Source organism: Ostrinia nubilalis, chromosome 29 (assembly GCF_963855985.1).
Source record: "Ostrinia nubilalis chromosome 29, ilOstNubi1.1, whole genome shotgun sequence".
Classification (NCBI taxonomy): domain Eukaryota; kingdom Metazoa; phylum Arthropoda; class Insecta; order Lepidoptera; family Crambidae; genus Ostrinia; species Ostrinia nubilalis.
Window position 1 is genome coordinate 4945119 of NC_087116.1, and position 20533 is coordinate 4965651.

General features: G+C 40.9%; 1 protein-coding gene across 1 annotated transcript in view; it reads left to right on the forward strand.

Annotated features, from left to right (window-relative positions):
• LOC135085749 (scavenger receptor class B member 1-like) overlaps window positions 1-20283 on the forward strand; it is a 64603-nt gene extending 44320 nt beyond the window's left edge. Inside the window, exons 4-12 of the mRNA XM_063980548.1 lie at window positions 2429-2573; window positions 3459-3600; window positions 6691-6891; window positions 7239-7358; window positions 7760-7883; window positions 8381-8524; window positions 9216-9334; window positions 19186-19314; window positions 19916-20283. Of these exons, the coding sequence (XP_063836618.1) occupies window positions 2429-2573; window positions 3459-3600; window positions 6691-6891; window positions 7239-7358; window positions 7760-7883; window positions 8381-8524; window positions 9216-9334; window positions 19186-19314; window positions 19916-20179 (1388 nt within the window). The 3' untranslated portion in view covers window positions 20180-20283. The remainder of the gene's footprint in view (window positions 1-2428; window positions 2574-3458; window positions 3601-6690; window positions 6892-7238; window positions 7359-7759; window positions 7884-8380; window positions 8525-9215; window positions 9335-19185; window positions 19315-19915) is intronic.
• Window positions 20284-20533: the final 250 nt, after the last annotated feature.

Below are 20533 nucleotides of genomic sequence, written 5' to 3' on the forward strand. Positions count from 1 at the left end.
GTTTGGGCAGATTAGGGGTCCGTATCCAAAGGATAAAAACCAGTTGAAGTTTTCACACTATTACAAAAATGCTAAAAATAAGAATGTTACAAAATTATTAATAAAAATCAGAAATAGATCAAAAGGGGCCTTTCATTTATTACGTAAGATGATTAAGGGGGGAAGGGGGGTCGACCATGTCTTATTTTTTCTTACAAGAGGGTGGGAGGGAGTTACGTAACATCACATAAATGCGCTACATACATTTATGTAGAGCTAGATTTGGAAATTCTTTAGTCTTTTAGTAAAAGATGAAAAGGCCCCACCGATTCCATGTATGCAAAAATGATCGCAAAATAGGCTTTTTCAACTATCTCAAAATTTTAAATGTTGTTGCAATTATTATGTAGATTGAAAAAAGTTGTTGATCACAAAAGTCTGTCTGTCTTTAGTGCTAAGTGCTACCTTTTTTCACATCCTCTTGTTACGTCATGCAGTTTTCGATGCACTATCATTTCAAGAGCAAAGCTGAAGGAGTTACTATGCCATGGCCATTACCTACATGACATCATCATGGCATGAATCTATACTAATATTAAGAATCTGAAGAGTTTGTTTGTTTGCTTGAACGCGCTAATCAGCTGTAGGCCTAGGATGCGCGCCGCTTTTATCGATTTTACGTGATAAGCCGTTACGATTTTACGTGATACGTTTGTCGTCTAAAATCATCAATGAGATTTTATCAAGCGCATTATTTTTTTTTTATCCACAACGAGGAAGCTCTTGGCCTGTATCTCACCTGATGTTAAGTGACGATCAGGCCGAAGGTGGAAGCGAGCTTCACCCGGAATCCTCAACCACAGAGGAACTGGCTATCTTACCTCTAACTGCCGGAACACAATTATGCTGTTAACATTGTTGTTATGGCGACAGACTTAGGTAAGGTGGTGGTAGCTAGCCAGGCGGACTTAGACAAGCCCAACCACCAACCAAAGCGAACAGAAAAATCTGCCCCCACTGGGAATCGAACCCGGGACCTCTGCGTCTGAAGCAGGTGGTCTTACCACTAGACCACAAAGGCGGTTATTTTTGTATTGGAGCTCCTAGATCGAGGAAGGCTTTCTTAATATCACCAAGCCAATAGGGGCGGAGCAGTAAAGAAAAAAGTTGCAAAATCGAGAAATTATTCAAACAAAGTCGCGAGCACAGCTAGTTGTAGAATAAAGTTAAGTATTGTGTTTTCTTGCTTTTTTATCGCAAAAAGATCAAAGAAAAAGTAAAGGTGACCGAGATAAAAATACAATAGGATACCTAATCGAGTTGGGTTGTTTTGTTTAAGTTATAATACCTACCTAGAGACCTAGACCCATTAAACTAATGTATGCCAATAGGCAAAAAAAATATCTGCTGCAATAACGTAAGCCCTGGCAGAATTAGATACTGCTGAAACGACTGAAGGCTGAAATTCGGGCGCATTTTACACCAGATAGAGTGATAAGTCAATCTTCAGTAGATTGCTTAGATAGAGGTTCATTTCGAACATAAACTCTCATTAAGAGCTGCATATTTGGGCCGCTTGGAGCACCAGCCGAGGCCGCCGCCGCGCCTGCGGCAAGGGTGGTACCTCCTGTATGAGACGGAGCAAGCGTATCCGCGCATGTTGCGTCCCACACAAGAGGCCGTCCCTGCTTGAAGGGAATGAGCGCCAAACCGTCAGGTCTCTTGCCGTCGTCACGGAATATGCCGTTAGGCTCTAAAACTGCCAGCAGTTTTAGAGCCTTACGGCATATTCCGGCATATAACGGCATATGTGCCAGCACATTGACGGCGACAAGATCTGTTAATAAAATTAACATTCCATCAGTGTTAAAAACAATCATTCAATGACAATCAGGCGATTGATTGATTGACACGCACACGTGGCTTGATATTCTTTGCCTGCCTCAGTTGGGATGCATGCTGATCACAGACATGTGACAAGATGTTTGTAAAGATGCACTTGAACTATGTGATGGAAAGGGTTCACTTTATGGACTCGTTCCCACGGCAATTCTGTTTTGAAGGATCCAGTATTGCGCGTTTTAAAACACTTAACTACTAAACGGGATTCTGCAAAAAAACAGTTCCTGTAAAAAACGGGATGTCTTTGTGGGAACAAGCCTAATACCCTTAGTACTATTACTTCGACGTTTCAGCCAAATGACGTCCACTGCTGGACAAAGGCCTCCCCCAAGGTTTTCCATAATGAACATAGTGGGCAGGCCTCCTACTAGGTAGACCGACGATCTGGTAAAGGTCGCGGGAAGAGCCTGGATGCGGGCAGCGCAGGACTATTACTTATTCTGTGCTAACTTAGTCCAAGGGTGGCGCTCGAGCTAGCATCTTTAGACCGACACCGAAACCTTGGGCTATATCTCCTCAAATTCTTATAGAACTAATCTTGTTCTAGGTTTTCCCCCCTACGAGTGGTGGGCGGACCCCCCCGACGAGGTCAAGCTGAGGGTCTACGTCTTCAATGTGACCAACCACGAGCGGTTCCTGAGCGGCCTTGACGAGAAGATGGACGTCAGAGAGATAGGACCCGTTGTTTATTTGTAAGTATGAAACACGATACTGGTCGCCTATGTATGGGCCTCATAAGAAGGCTCAAGATCACCCAAAGGGCGATGGAGCCAGAGCCCAGCCTTAGTACAGATTCTACTATTTTTAGTACCAAACATGACGTCAAAAAGTCAGAGTCCTATGATTATAACAGTGTCATCAAGCAAAAAATGTCCTACCGCTCAGGTTATTTAACTTATTTCATAATAGGTTTTTATCACTTTTTTAGCCTAATAGAAGTAGCTGTTTTTGCTCGTTTTGTTTATTGAGACCTGCAATAGATTTCTGTAGCAAAAAAGTCGGTATTTACCCTTTAAAAATAGCTACTTAATGACTAAAAGTAGCTATTATAACTTTTTGTTATCCAAAAATATAGCAATTAGCACCAAATAGGCACCAAACGTCTCTGGTGGAATTAGTCTATAGAAAAAGAGTCTATTCAGGTCTCTGGTTAATGACTTTATGATATAATCATTAGATCCACTGAAATTCACCCAGTCCATTCAGTCAATGTCTTTAAGTGCCTTGGTGCGAATGACCTGTCTCTCATTTTCAAGTCATCATCATCATTATCATTAACATCAACATGTCATTTAGTTCTCCACTGCAGGAGCACGATCTCTAATTTACCAGAGGCTAATGGAGGATTTGGTCTACACTCCCCACACTGGGAAGACAGGTTGGGGAGGCCTGGTGTTCGCATATTATAATAATTTTTCCCTGAGTCGCTTCTTACGACTCCCACTCCATGAAAATCTGTCCAATATCGCGAACACATAGACGTGGAGGAAGAATTACGCCCGTTTTCACCATCAATCCCTAATTTTTAAATGACTCCTATATGACTTGATACTTACAGAATGTTGTTTTGTTTCCAGAGAGAAGCTGATCCACTCCAACATCCATTTCAATGAGAACAGTACCCTGACATACACCGCGCGACGCTACCCTATATTCTTGCCTGGCGAGAACAGTATAGACCTGAACGCTACCCTGGTGGTGCCTAATTTGGCAATTCTGGTAAGTTAACTATTTAATAAGTTTTCTTGTACACCTTTAGGACCAGTGCCGGATTAAGCAAATTAAGCAATTGCTTAGGCTTCGAGCATCACGTCAAAAAGAGCACCGAGCACCAAAATTAATCCGGTACTGCTTAGGACATACTTTTTTTTGCTTTAAGACGGAGATATTGCCAGTGACTTCTGGGTCACACCACGATCCACATATATCGCGATAATCCGAAGATTCGCGCTGTCGTATTGTATGTAGGTATGTACTCGCAAAACGGCTTTGTGTGTGCTAATTGTCATGCTAGCTACTCGCTTGCCAGATACAGGACCTATGGCACCAGGACACCTATGTTCTTCTGATTAATTTCGTTGCGGGTCCAATGACAGTCCCCGGGACAAACTTGACCTTCATTGGTTGGGTTTTTATTGGCGGTCAAGCTGTAGATCCTGGCTACACAGGAGTTGCAGTGGTGGGAAAGAGAGGTGGGAATAGTCCCGTTGCCAGATACAGGCATCTAAAGCATAATGGGACTCCTTACCCACTCAGAGTTGTCTTCAGCCTACGAATAACGTAAATATAAGTAAATAAGATATTAAGTTACTTAGAAGTTTTAGTGTGCTTACTTAAACAGTGTCACAAAATTTTAATGTGTAACCAAAGAATGCCAATCGAGGTTAAAATAGTTGGGAAATCCCTCATTGAGCCAACAAACTAAAAACATACATATTTTACAAACTTCGCCATGACCCTAGAATATAACCTCAAACTGCACCGTCAAACGGCACAGATAATAAACCGTTTCGCGCCAAAACGCGTTCCATTACACGCATTCATGGTGACATAATGTGACTCACGCTGTGTCAAGGACCCCTCTTATGTAATTATATGCCGTTTAATACTATGTAAGACAGTATTATACAGTGTTATACCGTGGAGATAATTACCTATTAAGATTAAAGGTATTAGGGTTTCATAAACTGACAGGAAAAACTGAATTTATACGTACTATTGTTATTTTCAATTTTCTGTTTGACAAAGGCACACTTATAGGCAAAGACTTCTTTGTACAAGCGGCTCAGAATTATGCAGTAAGTAGTAAGTAGATAGATAACCAAAGTACCTAGAGTAGATACTTGAACTTGGCTTGACACGCTACCGCATGTCTAGATAGAACATACAAAATAAGAAAAGATAGAAACAAGTAAGGTACCTACATACCTGCACAAAAGATTTAGACACAACTTTAGGCGGTCTTATCCTAAGCGATCTCTTCCAGGCAACCTTAGGTATGAGAGAACGTGTCTTTTGTAGTTTTAATTTATTTTAAGGACTATTAGTTATATTATGTAAGTTGGTAGGTAAATAATATCAGTCTAAGTTGAGTTAAAGAAGGAAAACAGATGGTACGGAACCCCGACTTGCAAATCCGACTCACCCTTGACAATATTGACAGTACTTTGCGTTGATTGAATAATCGTGACTTAGTTATTATAGAAGAAGACGTGTTTATCCGTAATATTATGTGGTTTTTACGCACCTTAAGATATCATCTAATGATGGACGATTAAGTACCATATAGTTGAAATCAGGAAGGCCGTAGGTTCGAATCCCGGAAAATCTTATTGCCTGTTATTGCGAATTCCATATATTCGATATTATATTGTTTCATATATTGCTTTATAAGATCACTTTACACATATAGGTACTATACAGTGTGTCCATATTTTGAAGTATTTTCATCGATGAAATTGTCATAAATCACCCCCTTAAAGTTTGATCACTACTTACCCAAACACACTATAATATCAAAATAAACATAGTACAATTGAACCGGATAATGACATTATTGACCTAATAATAGTCTATATTTACTAAAAATATACAGGGTGACTTTGTTATCAGTATCCAAATTTTTTAATAAGCTCGTTAGAACAATTTGACAATACAACTTTATCATAATTATTTTTAATTGTGGTATTTTTCGCAAAAAAAAATATATTGAAAGTCTAATTCGCGTGTGCCCATATCCTAAGTTTTAAAGGTGCTTATTTTCGCTCACCATTATGTCTATTAAGCTTTGCAGTTAACTGTGTGTACATTTTTTTCCATGAACGAAGCAAATTTTCCACGTGAGTCAATTTGGAAACCGCGCGCAGCGGATGAAAATAATTAAATATGGAGAAAAAAGTTTTGTTTTCTTTACGTAAATCAATTAAGTTACTGATTCTGAGTTGATCCTGAAAATTTGGATACTGATACCAAAATCATCCTGTATGGGGATCCCATTATTTCCCGTGTTAGTCATATGAATAGGCCTAGGTACCTACATTTCATTTTTTTTAAGACTTCTTCTTTAGAGGTAAATAGAAAGCGTGGGGAATATAGGCCAAATCCTCCATTTGTCTCGGAAATTAGAGAGTCGTACTCCTGCAGTGGAGACTAAATGACCTGATGATGATGATACCTTCTCTCCACAGGGCATAGCATCGTACTGATCGTACCTCCACGACGCGAACACTATCTGTGTGTTTACCATAAGTTTACGTTAGGTGTGCTCGCTAGCGACTGCGTAAAAAAATGACATTAAGACTAGGCGCAGACCACAGATTTTTAGTTGGCCGATAGTTGTGCCCGATTTTAAATTGTATGAAGAATCGGTCAAATCAAATCGGTGTAATGTGCGCACTTCCATACATGCCCATACTGATCAACTGCCCGACTAAACTATTGGCCGACGAAAAATCGATGGTCTGCGCCTAGGCTAAGTGCTTGACAATTTGTACAGCGTCCCTTCTGGCTACTTACAAGTACCTACTAAAATCTTCATAGAATTTTTTGACGCACCGCTATCGAGTACACCACTCTCTCAATCAGTGGTAAGCCCACTGGTTCTAACGGGTTTGACTAAGGCTTAGTTGCACAACCTATCTATGACCGAAACTATAACGATAGATAACCGGAGTTTGTATGGAGTTTGACAGATGTTTGATGTTTGTCAAAGTTAAAGTAAGATGGTGCAACCCAGCCTTAGAGTCATGCACTCATGCTTCTACAATGGAGACTAAATGACCTAATAATCATGATACTTTCTCTCCACAGGGCATAGCATCGTACCTCCACGACGCGAACTACCTCGTTCGAACTGGCTTCCGTCTTCTGGTCAACTCCCACGGCAGCAAGTTGTTCGTGAAGAAAACCATCTACGAATACCTCTGGGAGTACCGAGAACCGGTGCTGGATACGTCTAAAAGCTTGGTACCGGGTTTGGTGCCTGTTAGTAACATGGGCATGCTGGCCAGAGTAAGTAGACTAATACTTACAAGGGTCACTTAAAAGTTAGGGATTGATGGTGAAAACGGGCATAAATCTTCTGTAAATCCTTTTCAAAACGAAATATAAATATTCTATTCTGCATGCAGGATGGATGAACTGACTGACGCCCGGATTCACAAACGATGCTTGCGTGAAGCAGCGAATCGAACGCTCAGCGCTGAATAGAGCTCTGTGATTGGTTCGTGTGTCACCCTGTGCGTCCACACGTACTGTGAGACCTCATAGTAATGTTTGTGAATACGGGCGTGAATTCCTTAAGTAGGTATTTGCGCTTTTATTTTGCCTTATTAACTATAGATACATTTTGTTTTCAGATCTACTCAGACTTCACGGACGATGTGACAGTCAAAGTGGGCCACCAGTGGGGAGACCGGAGCTTCTTCCAAATCGACGAGTTCCGTGGACACCCTCAGCTGCCGGGATACGATCCTGATGTAAGGAAGAATAGGATTTTTTATCCACAACGAGGAAGCTCTTGGCATGCATCTCACCTGATGGTAATGATGATCAGGCTGAAGGTGGAAGCGAGCTTCACCCGCTAGCTCAACCGCAGAGGAACTGGCTATCTTACCTCTAACTGTCGAAACACAACAATGCTGTTATCATTGTTGTTATGGAGTCAGACTAAGCACTATGTTCTTCTGATTAATTTCGTTGCGGGTCCAATAACAGCTTAACCTTCCCACGAGACAAACTTGACCTTCACTGGTTGGGTTATTGGCGGCCAAGCTGTAGATCCTGGCTACACAGGAGTTGCAGCGATGGGAACGAGAGGTGGGAATAGTCCCGTAGTTTAACTACTTCTATTTTAATAGTAAACATGTTTTTTTTTCAGGTATGTCCCGACCGGCTGTACGGGTCTACAGAAGGTGTGATGTACCAGCAACGGCTGACCAAGCAAGACATCCTATTGTACTGGAGGAAGACCGTGTGCAAGGTCATGCCTCTTTATTTTGATGGTGAGTACTTATTGTCTGCTCGCACACTCACTGCGGGCGCCCGTCGCACAGTCGCGACAGCAATTACGCGCGAGCGATAAGGATGGGTAGCTTGGGGTCATTGGACAAAATTCTACGTGCTCACAGACCGGGCTTTGGATGGTGTTATGCAGACTTACTTCTCATATTTTACCACCAGTCCGTCAGTCCGTCTAACTTCTGTCAGAGACTGATGTTGAGCAAGATTTCTAAGCGGTGTATACTTCACATTTACATGTAATAAACTCCTTAAATCATCATTATCAGCCCATTATAGTAGTCCAATAACTGGAGACAGGCCTCATAATACGCACCATTTTAAGCGCTTGCGTCCTCGTATTCTTTTCCACAGTCTTGTTTAAGGTAGTCGTTAAGGTAGGGCATTGGTATTTTAGGGGGGGCACTCTCCCCTAGCTACGAAAGAGGCAGGGCTTTTTCATGTGAGTTGTAGGTACTTTACATCCAAATTTCTTCCTCAGAGGAGATAACAGTGGACAACGTGCCAGTATATCGCTACAACCTCTCTGAAAGCGTGTTTGAGAGAACGAGCAATGGTACGGACTGCTACGATACAGTGCCGAGCCTGCCGCCAGGGTTGAGCGACGGATCCAAGTGTTACTTTGGTAAGTTCTAGACTATCCTAGACTGCATCCCACTTAACGTTGAGTGGCATAAGCTAGAGTTGAGAAAGTCGTGTATTCACAAACATTACTATGAGGTCTCACAGTGCGCGTGGACCCACAGGGTGACACAACGAATCAATCACAGAGCTCTATTCAACGTTGTGCGTTCGATTTGGTGAATACGGGCGTTAGACAGCTAGGTTCTAGAATTTAGGCCACGATATGGCATGCCTTTCCATAGTTCTCATCTCCAGGCAGGAACACGACTCCCTCTAATTCCCACCAGAGGCAAACGGAGGATTTGGCATACACTCCCCACGCTGGCCAGACGGGTTGGGGAGGTCTGATGTTCGCATAAAATCGCCATCCTCGGGAAGAGTGGAATTAGTATTCTGCCCCCCTAAATAAGTGGCAAAACGTGACAGTTGTAAATTCGAAGTTGATTTTTTTTGTATGGAGTTTACTTTGCTCCGTGAAGGACTTCCAAAAGTACAAATGCCACGTTTTGCTACTTGTCTAGGGGGGCTGCACTGCCGAAACCATTTATTGCTTCAACCACACCAACCCATGACAGTCCGCGCAACCTGTCATTGGCCTATGATTGCGCCGGCGATGGTGATCTGCATGCGTTGGTGTGGTTGAAGCTTTATTCTGGTATCTTAACCACATTTCAATGTATTATTTGTTCCAGACTTCCCAATGGTGGTGTCCTACCCTCACTTCTACACGGGCCACCCGCCCAAAGACGCGTACGTGACTGGTCTCCAACCGGACAGATTTAAGCACAACTCCTACGTCGTTGTGGAACCGGTAAGTTTCTTTATCACCATCATCCAGGCTGTTAATCAGTATGGATGGACTATACGTATGGACATAAAATATATCGGCCGATGCTTCATAAAAATTCGTTGAAATTATAATCGGGAAGTCTGTAGTCTTCGGAGAGTCTAAAAAAGATGCCTCAATGTGGACAGACGACTTCATAAGGATAGCGAAGGCGCTGAATGCAGGCCTGATAGGCAGGCCCCAATAGCTTGATATGCTAAAAGGCCTCATGTCCATGTCTGATGAGGAGGAGCACCCAACAAATTTTGATATAGGGCCCGCCAAAGGCATACTGTGCCACTGATAATATCCTAGATTAAAATATGTATTACTTTAGTTTTTTTTTTTTTTTTTTTATGTGATAGGAGGCAAACGAGCAAACGGATCACCTGATGGTAAGTGATTACCGTCGCCCATAGACACCCGCAGACCCAGGGACGTTACAGGTGCGTTGCCGGCCTTTAAGGTAAAGATACGCTCTCCTCTTGAAAGCTTGCAGGTCGTATCCGTCCGGAAACACCGCAGACGACAGTCCATTCCACAGTTTGGTTGTACGGGGCAGAAAGTTTCTAGAGAAACGTACTGTTGTGGACTGCCAACCATCTAAGTGATGGGGGTGGAAGTGCTGTCGGGTAGATCGGTGGCGAAAAGTGGCGCAGGAATAAGTCCGGATAATTCTTCGGAGCACTCCCCGTGATACATGCGATAGAATATGCACAGTGAGGATACATCTCTACGCAGCGCCAAGGGGTCAAGCCGATCCGAAATGTCCTGGCAGTCAACGATTCGAGCTGCTCTCCGTTCAATGCGGTCCAGAGGGAGAAGCTGGTACTGGGGCGCACCTGCCCAAAGATGAGAACAGTATTCCATATGAGGCCGAACCTGCGCCTTGTAAAGTTGCAGACGATGGGCTGGAGTGAAATACCGTCTCGATCTATTGAGCACACCAAGCTTCTTCGAGGCTAATTTAGCCTTACCCTCTAAATGACCACGGAACTGGACTTCGCTCGATATGTCGACACCAAGGATTCCGATATTGGCTGAGGCAGTTAGGGGAGTGCTCTCGAAACAGCGGGATACGACAAACGGCAACTTTTTGGCGGTGAACGCGCAAACTTGTGTCTTTGTAGGGTTAAATTGGACCAAATTGCGTCGACCCCAGTCTGAGACCTCCTTCAAGGAGGTTTCAATGTCGGACACAAGTTTGTTACGGCTCTCAATGACGTTCTCCCGAGAGATATTTGCGCGGCCGGTATAAGCGGCATCAACCGTGCTGTCGTCCGCATAGCAATGTGATATGTATGGGAACAAGGAGCGTGAGTGAAACACGACGGCTGTCAACGCACTGATGTATTCATCGATCGATTAGACGCGGGCGCAGCCGCGTAACTATAGCTAGTTATAGGTACACATACATAACATCTTTCCCCCCTTATAAGTTTTACATGAATTGTTTATAATTAACCGGAGGCCGAGCTCGTTTAGACCTGCCTACATTCACAGTTCTGTTCTCTTCTATGACTTCTGCCTCCTCAACATCATGAAAAACTTCATCATCGTCTGATGAAGGCGGCCGACGAACTCCTCTTGTCAGTGTTACTTTGCATGGAGAGGGCTCGGCTTGTAATGTGTTATCGGTGTTAATTGGTTCCGTTGTAGAGGCCACACTCACGTCACGTGATTGTGGCACGCATAGCCCTTCCCCTAGTGAAGTTTCTTCTGATTCAGAGATTGAAGTCGAATCAGAACGCACTATTTCATTATTATTGTAGGTGTAAACGGCTCTGTCTCCCGATGAGTGATTACTCATATTCGATCCTGTTCCTTTATTATATAATATAAGTTGGTTTTGATGCTTTTTCACATAATTCAATGAGTTATAGTCCTTGACAACGTACAACATTTTTCCTAGGTTTTTATGTATCTTTCCTCTTAACCATATAAACTTATTATTGTTCAAATACTTTTTGTAAAAAACATCTTGTCCAACATAAAATGTTCTAAATTTACCACCGCGCCGCTCAGTTAGCAAACACTGTTTGGAACGCACACGCATGTGGAGTGAGGCAGAGGAGGGCGCCGACGACGGCGCCGGGGGGCGGGGACTCATGAGGTCCAGGCGCGATCTCAGCTGACGGCCAAAAACCAGTTGAGCTGGTGATTCACCAGTGGTAGAATGACTAGAGTTACGGTAGTCGAACACGTATTTTAATAATTTCAGTCTACTTTCTCTGATACTTTTACTAGTTTGTACTACAGATCTGATTCCACGTTTAATTATTTTTACATATGATTCCGCTTGACCATTGCTTGCCGGGTGATACGGCGGTGACGTCATGCGGGAGATTCCGTTTAATTTACAAAAATGTATAAACTCGTGCGAACTAAACGATGTGCCGTTATCGGTCACTATTGTGTGTGGTAGCCCAAACCTAGCCATAAATTCATATAATTTATCGATTACAGCTGGTGATGTGCATGTACTCATTTCGTAAATTTCTACCCATTTTGTATAAGCATCGACAATAATTAGGTAAGTACGTCCATTCACAGGCCCTAAAAAATCTAGATGAATTCGATGAAAAGGCCGTGGGGGATATGGCCAGGGTGACACGGGCGCTCGGGGCGGTGATGGCCGTAATTGGACACACACTTCACAAAGGCTTATCATACGTTCTAAAGCCGCGTCTATGCCGGGAAACCAAAAGCGAGAGCGGGCCGCGGCCTTAGTTTTAACAATACCTAAATGAGATGTGTGTAGTTCCGCTAAAACCCGGTTACGGAGCGTCTCCGGTATTACTACCTTATGACCACGCATAAGACATCCGTTTTCATACGACAGTTCCAATTTACACATAAAATACGGTTTTAAATTAGGGTCTTTAACTGATCGTGGCCAACCATTTAGCACATAATTAATGACAGTTTTTAACACATAATCTGTCTTAGTTGTTTCACGTAACTCGTCTAGCATTATCGGAGTCGATCCGTCTATAACGAAACAAACATAAGCAGCTCGGTCGCAAATGTCGTGACCCCCTCCCTCGCCCGCTCGCTCCGCGGCCACATCGCCGGGCCCGTCTGAGGTAGCCGCCAAGCTAGCACGAGACAAGTAATCGGCACTATTATTCATACTTTTTACATACTCTATGCAATAATTGTAACCGGCTAAAAACAATGCGTAACGTTGCAACCGATTGGCGGATACTTCCGGAATACCCTTATGTGATCCAAAAATAGACAGAAGCGGCTTGTGGTCAGTACGCAAAATGAACGGTTCTGACCGACTATACAGATATTGGTGAAACCGCCTGACACCAAATATAATCGCTGTAGCCTCTTTTTGAATCTGAGAGTATCGACGCTCAGCATTGTTAAGGGTACGCGACGCAAAAGATATAGGCTTTTCGATACCATCTTTATCAATTTGTGACAATATTGCTCCCAAGCCGGTAGGTGACGCGTCTACCGTTAAAATTATCTTTGAGTTTGGATTAAAATGTGTCAAAACTTGTTCCGAGGCTAGAATATTTTTAATGTCGCTAAAAGCTTTGTCTTCTTTATCAGTCCAAATCCATTTATTACCTTTTTTTAAACGCTCGTACAGTGGATTTAAAATACTGGAAGCACCTGGCACGAATCCCCTGTAGTAATTGACTAATCCTAAAAAGGATTGCAACTGATTAACATTTTTGGGGGTTGGTGCATTTAAAATTGCTTTTACTTTCTCCGGTGATTTTTTTAATCCTTCCTTATTTATAATGTAACCTAAATAACTTATTTCATCGCAAAAAAATACACATTTTTCTTTTTGTAAGGTTAAACCGGCGTCCTGAAGCCTTTTCAACACCTGATTTAGTCTGTCTAAATGCTGATTCCTGTCAGATCCAGTTACGAGTACGTCATCTAATAGTACCAGTACGCCACTTATACCGGCAAGCAAATTTTCCATAGCGCGTTGGAAAATAGCCGGTGCGCTTGCGAGGCCGAACACTAGTCGCGTGTACGCAAACAATCCGCGATGCGTATTGATGCAGGTTAGCTTTTGTGAGTCATTATCTAGACAAAATTGATTATAGGCCATTGAAAGGTCTAATTTAGTGAATTTATTTCCCCCATATAATTTAGAAAATAGTTCATTTACAGTGGGTAACGGGTACTGGTCGATAACCAACTGTTTGTTAATACTGACCGAGTAATCTGCACAAATTCGTAAAGACCCGTTACGTTTCAAAACCGGAACAATAGGTGATGCGAAATCAGAGTGATCTACTGGACGAAGTACCCCTAAATCAATTAACTTATCAATTTCTCTTTCTACCTTCTCCTTTAGCGCAAATGCAACCGGTCGCGCTTTACGAAATACCGGTTTCGAGCCCTCTTTCAAGTTTAACTTTACTTCGTATTTATTAAATTTACCTAATTTTCCAGAGAACAATTGAGGATACTGCAATTGTAGTGTTTTAATAATGTTATCTTCTTCGCAATACCGGACAGGGCAAAGTTGCAATTTGAATTGCGAAATAAAATCGCGACCGAGTAAAGAAGCGAACTATAAATATATTAAGTACGCGCGTGTGTCCTTCCCACTGTACTGATAACGACAAACATCCAATACAACGCAGCACTTCACCAGTGTAACTTATTAATTTTTTTGTAGTTGCGTTTAAGGGCATATCTTTGAAATGCGATTTGTAAGTTCCCTCGGACATGACGGTAACCGCCGACCCACTATCAATTTCAAAACGTAATTTTTGGCCGTTGATGAGCACAGTTTCAACTAAAGGTTCCCCCTTGATCGTGCGTATATTAAACAACTTACCGTCGTCGTCGTCGTCCTCGTTTACCTCACATGCCACCGTGGAAACGTAATTCACTTTTTTACACATACGGCGTAAGTGACCCTTCATATTACACTTCCGACATGTATAATTAGCAAACCGACACGACTCTGCTTTATGATTAGTGTAACCGCACACAGAACACTTCACTTTTCCACCACGTCGATCTTCGGTGCCAGAGGGTTGCGCAATCTTGAACAGCTGCTCGTGGTCGAGCGCGGCGGGCGGCGCCGGCGGCGCCCCTGCGGCGCTGATGGCAGCGGCGCGCGCGCCTCGCAGACTTTCGGCCAGGTCTACGGCTTTAGCCAGCGTAAACCCCGCAAGATCTTGGACGTACATTTTTTCTTTTTCAGCTCCCGGAAGCATCCCCATAATAAAACGATCCCTCAATGTTTCCTCTAAATTACTAAAATTACATTGAGCAGTCAATCCTCGAAGTCTGGCGGCCCACTGTGCGGGTGACTCCATTTCTTGTTGGGTAGCAGCGTAAAATTTAAGGCGCGTTAAAACCGGTGCTAACTCTGGAGCGCACGTCCTCAGCACGATAGGAGGGATTCCATCGGGCCCACTCGACTTATGGATATCCAGGGAAAATAGAGCCAGGCGTACTGAGCTTTGGTGGAACCGGATATCCGGCATACAGCTCTCACACCTTGGTATAATCGGTGGCTCATGTCCCCCGTCATCCAGTGTCGAGTTGGACGCAAAGAGTTTGCCCAGAAGATCGGCTTTCTCCTTTGCATCGTGGGCCAACGAACCGTTTCCCATGTGCAGGGGTGGAAATGATGGCGTGCAGAAATTTCCTTGGATAGCTTTGGCAAGAGACCAGAACGCACGAGTTCCAGAAGGAAGACGCTCTAGCTTCCCACCAATTCTACCAATGTGCTCCGACTTCGCCCTTGCAATGACTCTTTTGAAAGACCTAGAGGCAAAGTTAAACTCCTTTTTTAATGCGCTGGTGTTTTCATCCCGTAGCCTCGCTGCATTTGCCCAGGCTTGGTAGGATTCCTGCTTCCGGCGTAAAACCTTTTATATAGTTTATATGCTTATGCCCATTTTCACCATCAATCTCTAATTTTTAAGTGTCCCCTATGGTAACACATAACAGGAATAATGTTTTCTTAAAGGTCACTTAAAAATTAGGGATTGATGGTGAAAACGGGCACTAGTCTTTAAGAGCCATTTTACATTTTCGTGCGAATTTCTAAGATTTTGGAAGCATGAATTACTATCTTAAGCAACACCCAGAGATTATTTAATAACTGCGAAAGATAGATCGATCCTTGGTGTTGACCATTAATGAAACGGATTTACTAAAACTCTTTTGCTTAATTCTCAGTGCCCCATCTCCCACAACCATTTTACGGAAAAATTGCCGCAGACTCTATTTCAAAGTCCTGTATCTATTATTTATGCTCATATAATAAGCTTAAAAATATAAAGTAATCATCAAACATATATTCTTGTAGTCCATTAATGAAATAGATTCTTGAATTTCATTACCATTATTGAGTAAAATCTAAAAATAATTTGGCAAATTTGAAGATTAACGTCACATTTTGATCGTGGTTTTTAGTTTAAAAACACAGCAATAACTGCAATAAAAGTATCCCAAAATGAAGAATATTCATTGTAGTATTGATTTCTACAGTTATTGTTTTAATATTAGTAACCACTTTGTCAAAATATTGATGTGAATATCAGTATAAATTACAATGCACAAGCCGACATCGATTAGTATGGCGCGAGCGCCCGTCAAGGCAGGACCTGTGTCACTTTTCCCGCCATGACGTTTACGTGCGTTCGTGTCGTGAAGCGGTGATTTATACGGCGACCAAATACATTTGATACTATGCCGAGTGGTCCCTGTTTCGAGTCGGCCGTTTGGTGTAGTGGTTTGAAACGGACTAATTTGTTTGTTTGGAGGCAATAGGCTCCGAAAAAAAATTATTTCACGATTAGAATTCAAAATGTTTTCGTATTTTATGTAGGCTATAAAATATTTTTAAAAAGTTTAGTCCAAAATCTTTAATAAATTGGACGTTTAATAAATAAATTTGATAACATATTATTTTTTTTGTTTCCAGTACGATTTTAGTACTAGTTTTTCAGAAATTCTATGATTTAACTAAAGTTTTTATATTTTATGCATATTTATTAACTTCTAAAATATATTATATTCTATTGATAGATGACGTGCTTCGTATTTTATTAAAATTATTACCTGACTCATTAAAAAAACTCATTAAAACTCATTTATTTCTGTAAATAGGCTTAAAAAAAGCACTTTTACATTTTACTAGGTTCTATAGGTGTAGAATGTTACTTTGGAGATAACTTGCTTCCATAGAGATATTTTATAGAGAGATGCTTAGTAATGCGCTGAGTTCGAAACTCAGTGTCGCATTAGGAATTCACACACACAAAGTCAAAATATGTGCTCATTATCCACTGCGGTATTAGTATTTAATGTTCGAATAATCTTTAGTACTATGCAAGCAATGTAAACTGTTTACATTATGTCGTCGCTGCTGTCATTATTGCTTTCACAAGCAATATGTTCTGTTTTTGGGCCTATTGTTGCGACACCGGCTCCGCCCCCTTGTCACATCTCCCTTTAGTTTCTGTAATATGTGCTTGCATCGAGGTTGATATCAATTTAAATTAAATATTCCTTAGTGCTTTTGATTTAAATTATTTTTTTATTTTGACACGTGTTTGAAAAATCAAGGTCAGATCGCAATAAAATAACAAGTGAAAACGTAACATTGATGAGGTAATTCCATTAGAAAGTAGGTATGTATTCATTCCTAGGATTCCCCTAACACCATCAAATTCAAGAGAATTCCAGGGAGTGCAGTTTCCCATCTCATGCTTAGGGGCCACGGTTTAAAATAGCGTGGTTGCATAGAGCAACTACGTGCGCTGCTCATACTAATTTTCAATACAAAAGCAAGTGTTGGCGCCCTCACGAGTTTTAGCGGAGTGCCATATGGTAGCGGGAGTAGACTTAAGGGAAATCTATGCTTCTCCGACAGCCAGTTGTATGTAGCATGCTCCAGAGTATGCGCACAATTCTGGTCGATGCTAGGGATGGATAAGCGTCGCTGTCGCTGGCGACAGGGTCTTCTGGTTCAGGGTTCATGGCGTAGGTCTCAGGCAAAATTAAATCCACTCGTAGAGAATAATAGGCTAGATGTCAAAATTTCAATTATTTGTCCGTCAGACAGTTATTTAGAAAATATTACTCATATTTTTTATTTTCTTTCATAATTAAATAATAACAGTGCTACATAGAGTTGAAATGGCGCGATACGTCACGTTTGAGTAGAATTTTTACTCAAAAGTGACGTCACGTGACATTTCAACTCAATACAATACTGTAAATACTCGTTTATGAAAAAAATTTAAAAATATGTCTCCAAAATTTTTTAATTATCTGTCTGACGGACTAAACAGAATTTCGATTTCATTACCCAGTCATCATCCCTATTACACACAGCACTAGAGTCGTATCGGAACTGAGTGAACCAACGGTTTTGCGATAGGAACGTCCGACCCGAGTGATAGTACTGCTGTACTGTAAAGTTTCATCAAAATCTGTTCAGTAGTTTTTGCGTGACAGAGTAACAAACATCCAGACATCCACACAAACGTTCGTATTTATAATATTAGTAAGACTAGTAAGATTTAAGATAGATGAATTATTTTAGTTATTTGTTTAATAATAATAATATTTATTTATTTTTTTATTTCTTAGCTCTGTCTGATAATGGATCTGGAGGACACAATACAATAGAACCCTATGGAGTTTGGGCTTGTGTGATTCGCTTTGACGAATACTTCGTCCCTAAATGATATCCAGGGTCCGATGATGGAGCTGTAAGGGGGCAAATTTTTTAATTCACTATGTCACTGTCTTTATTTTTTACTTATAGCCCGACCAGGAACATAAAAACCCTGGCATAGAGGCGCGTTAATTGCATTTGATAGTGCAACACTGAGTACAGTCGTACCTGTGTTAAATTAATCGGCTAATTTTATGTATCAGGATTCAGGATTACGGGCTAATTTGATATTTTCATAAATTAACGAAAAAAGATTATATAGGTAACTAGGTCTAAATAAATTAAATGAAACCATCAATCGAGCTAGTAGGATTTATTTTATTATTCATCAATAATCAAATTCAGAACTTGAATATTGAACTGCAATGTCTGCTCATGAACGCTTCAAACTCGGTACTTCTTTCCCAATTCCATAAAAGTCAACACTTTCAAAGTGACAAGAATCTTTAAAATAGGTAGTTGAAACAAACCACAGCTAATTTTCATAGTGGACTATACTATACGATAAACATGTCAGTCAATTTGACAACCTTTGTCGGAAACATTATTCAATGAAAATATTGTCCGAACCCTTAGTACTTCTCTTAGACAAATAATTTAACACATTGTGAACAAGTTTTCTTTCACGACTATAAAAAGTTTTTAGCAATTTAATTCCCAAATCCATTGCACACATTTAAAATAAAGTTTGTTTACACTTTGAGAGCAATAGACAGTTTATTATTGACATGCAAGGTGACATGTCAATGAAGTTTTCAGTTACTGTTGCCATTAAAAGAAATTAGTACCATTAGTTTTCCGCAACATGGCGAGGCTTTTTATGTTCCTGGTCGGGCTATAATATATATTTTACATATTATACCTATACGTGTTTCATTTATTAATCGAAATATAAAAATCTTTGAAAGACTAAATACCTAAACTCTATTAAAATTTTAAATTAATTATTCATGTTTTAATACCTTATTCTACCTAAAAATTAATAACTTATATCAAGTCTTAATACGGTCACGGCTCAAGATTTTTTTGTCCATTTCGGCGTTCTTTTTACTCTTTTGTCTTTGCGTTGACAGTTTGTAGCTAAATTCGCGCGGAATATTTTTGTGAAATGGCTCTTAAATATAAGTCCGTTTTTTGTCCTTTCCAGTTGACAGGCACACCGTTCCACTCCGTAGCGCGGATGCAGAGCAACCTTCGTATCCACGAGCTGTCTGGCTTCTCGTACGAGTACCAGAAGTTCTCCAACCTCGTTCTACCTCTCTTCTGGGCTGAATATGTAAGTACTACCTTATCTTAAGCAGGACCGCGCCTAAGCCACCTAAGCGTAGTGGATCCATTGAGATCCTTTGTTCTTGTCTTTACCTTATAACCTAACATAGACAGACTTTTGGTCGGCCGATAGTTGGGTCAGGCTGTTAATCAGTAAGTATGGACATGTTGTATGATATTGGGCACATTGGTATCGGCCGATTCTTCATACAAATTAGAATCGGGCCCAACTATCGGCCGACTAAATCTGTAGTTGGAGAGTCTTATGCCCGTTTTCACCATCAATTCTTAATTTTAAGTGACCCCTATGAAAACAAAATTTCTGTTATGTGTTACCATAGGGGTCACTTAAAAATTAGGGATTGATGGTGAAAACGGGCATTATTCCCATATTTTATCATCGACAATTTTTTTATGCATCAAGTTAATTAAGTGCTTGAGTGATAGGGACCTACAATCTTTTGGTAGTTCTGAATGTTCTGATGCCAGATAAGCCTACCTCAGTAGACCAGAAACTAGTAGAAAATCTATTGCCTTAAAAAGTTCCATTATGTTGGCTGTATATGCCTATGAAGATTTTAACTATACTTCTTTTTGACTTGTTCCAGAATCAAGAAGGCCTACCTCCACACATCAGTAAGACGATCTACTTCATGACCGTCATCTTACCGCCAGTGTCTTACTTAGTACTTACTCTAACCTTCCTCACAGGCAGCTACTTTTTAGCAAAACATTTGTACATTCACCAACTAAGCAACGAAACTGTGAACGCCTTACTACATTTTAAGAGCAAAAACACTAGCAAGAGTGATTGCAAATCTTTAAAATATGAGAATGAAATATTTATAAAACCACTTACAGTTAGTAGATAATATAATAATTATAGACCAACTTAGTTGTAGTTATTTAGTAAATTTAAATTTTGTAATGCGACGTTTGTCTGAGGCTTTTTGAAAGAATAAAATTTAGAACAATATTTGATAATTTCTTTAGCGGAATTCGATTATTTTTGTTGGTATTACTTACTTAATAGATTATCACCAAATGTATTCATGTTTCATGTTTTTTCTTTAGCTATTCAGGGTTAATAATACTTTAACTTACAAAAAAAGCAGGGATGTCGAAATTCCTATGTATCTTTTTTTAAATTAGGGCCACGTATACGAGTACTTACATTAGGTACTAATTTACATAAAATTACTAGATTCAAATTAAAGTCTTCGATT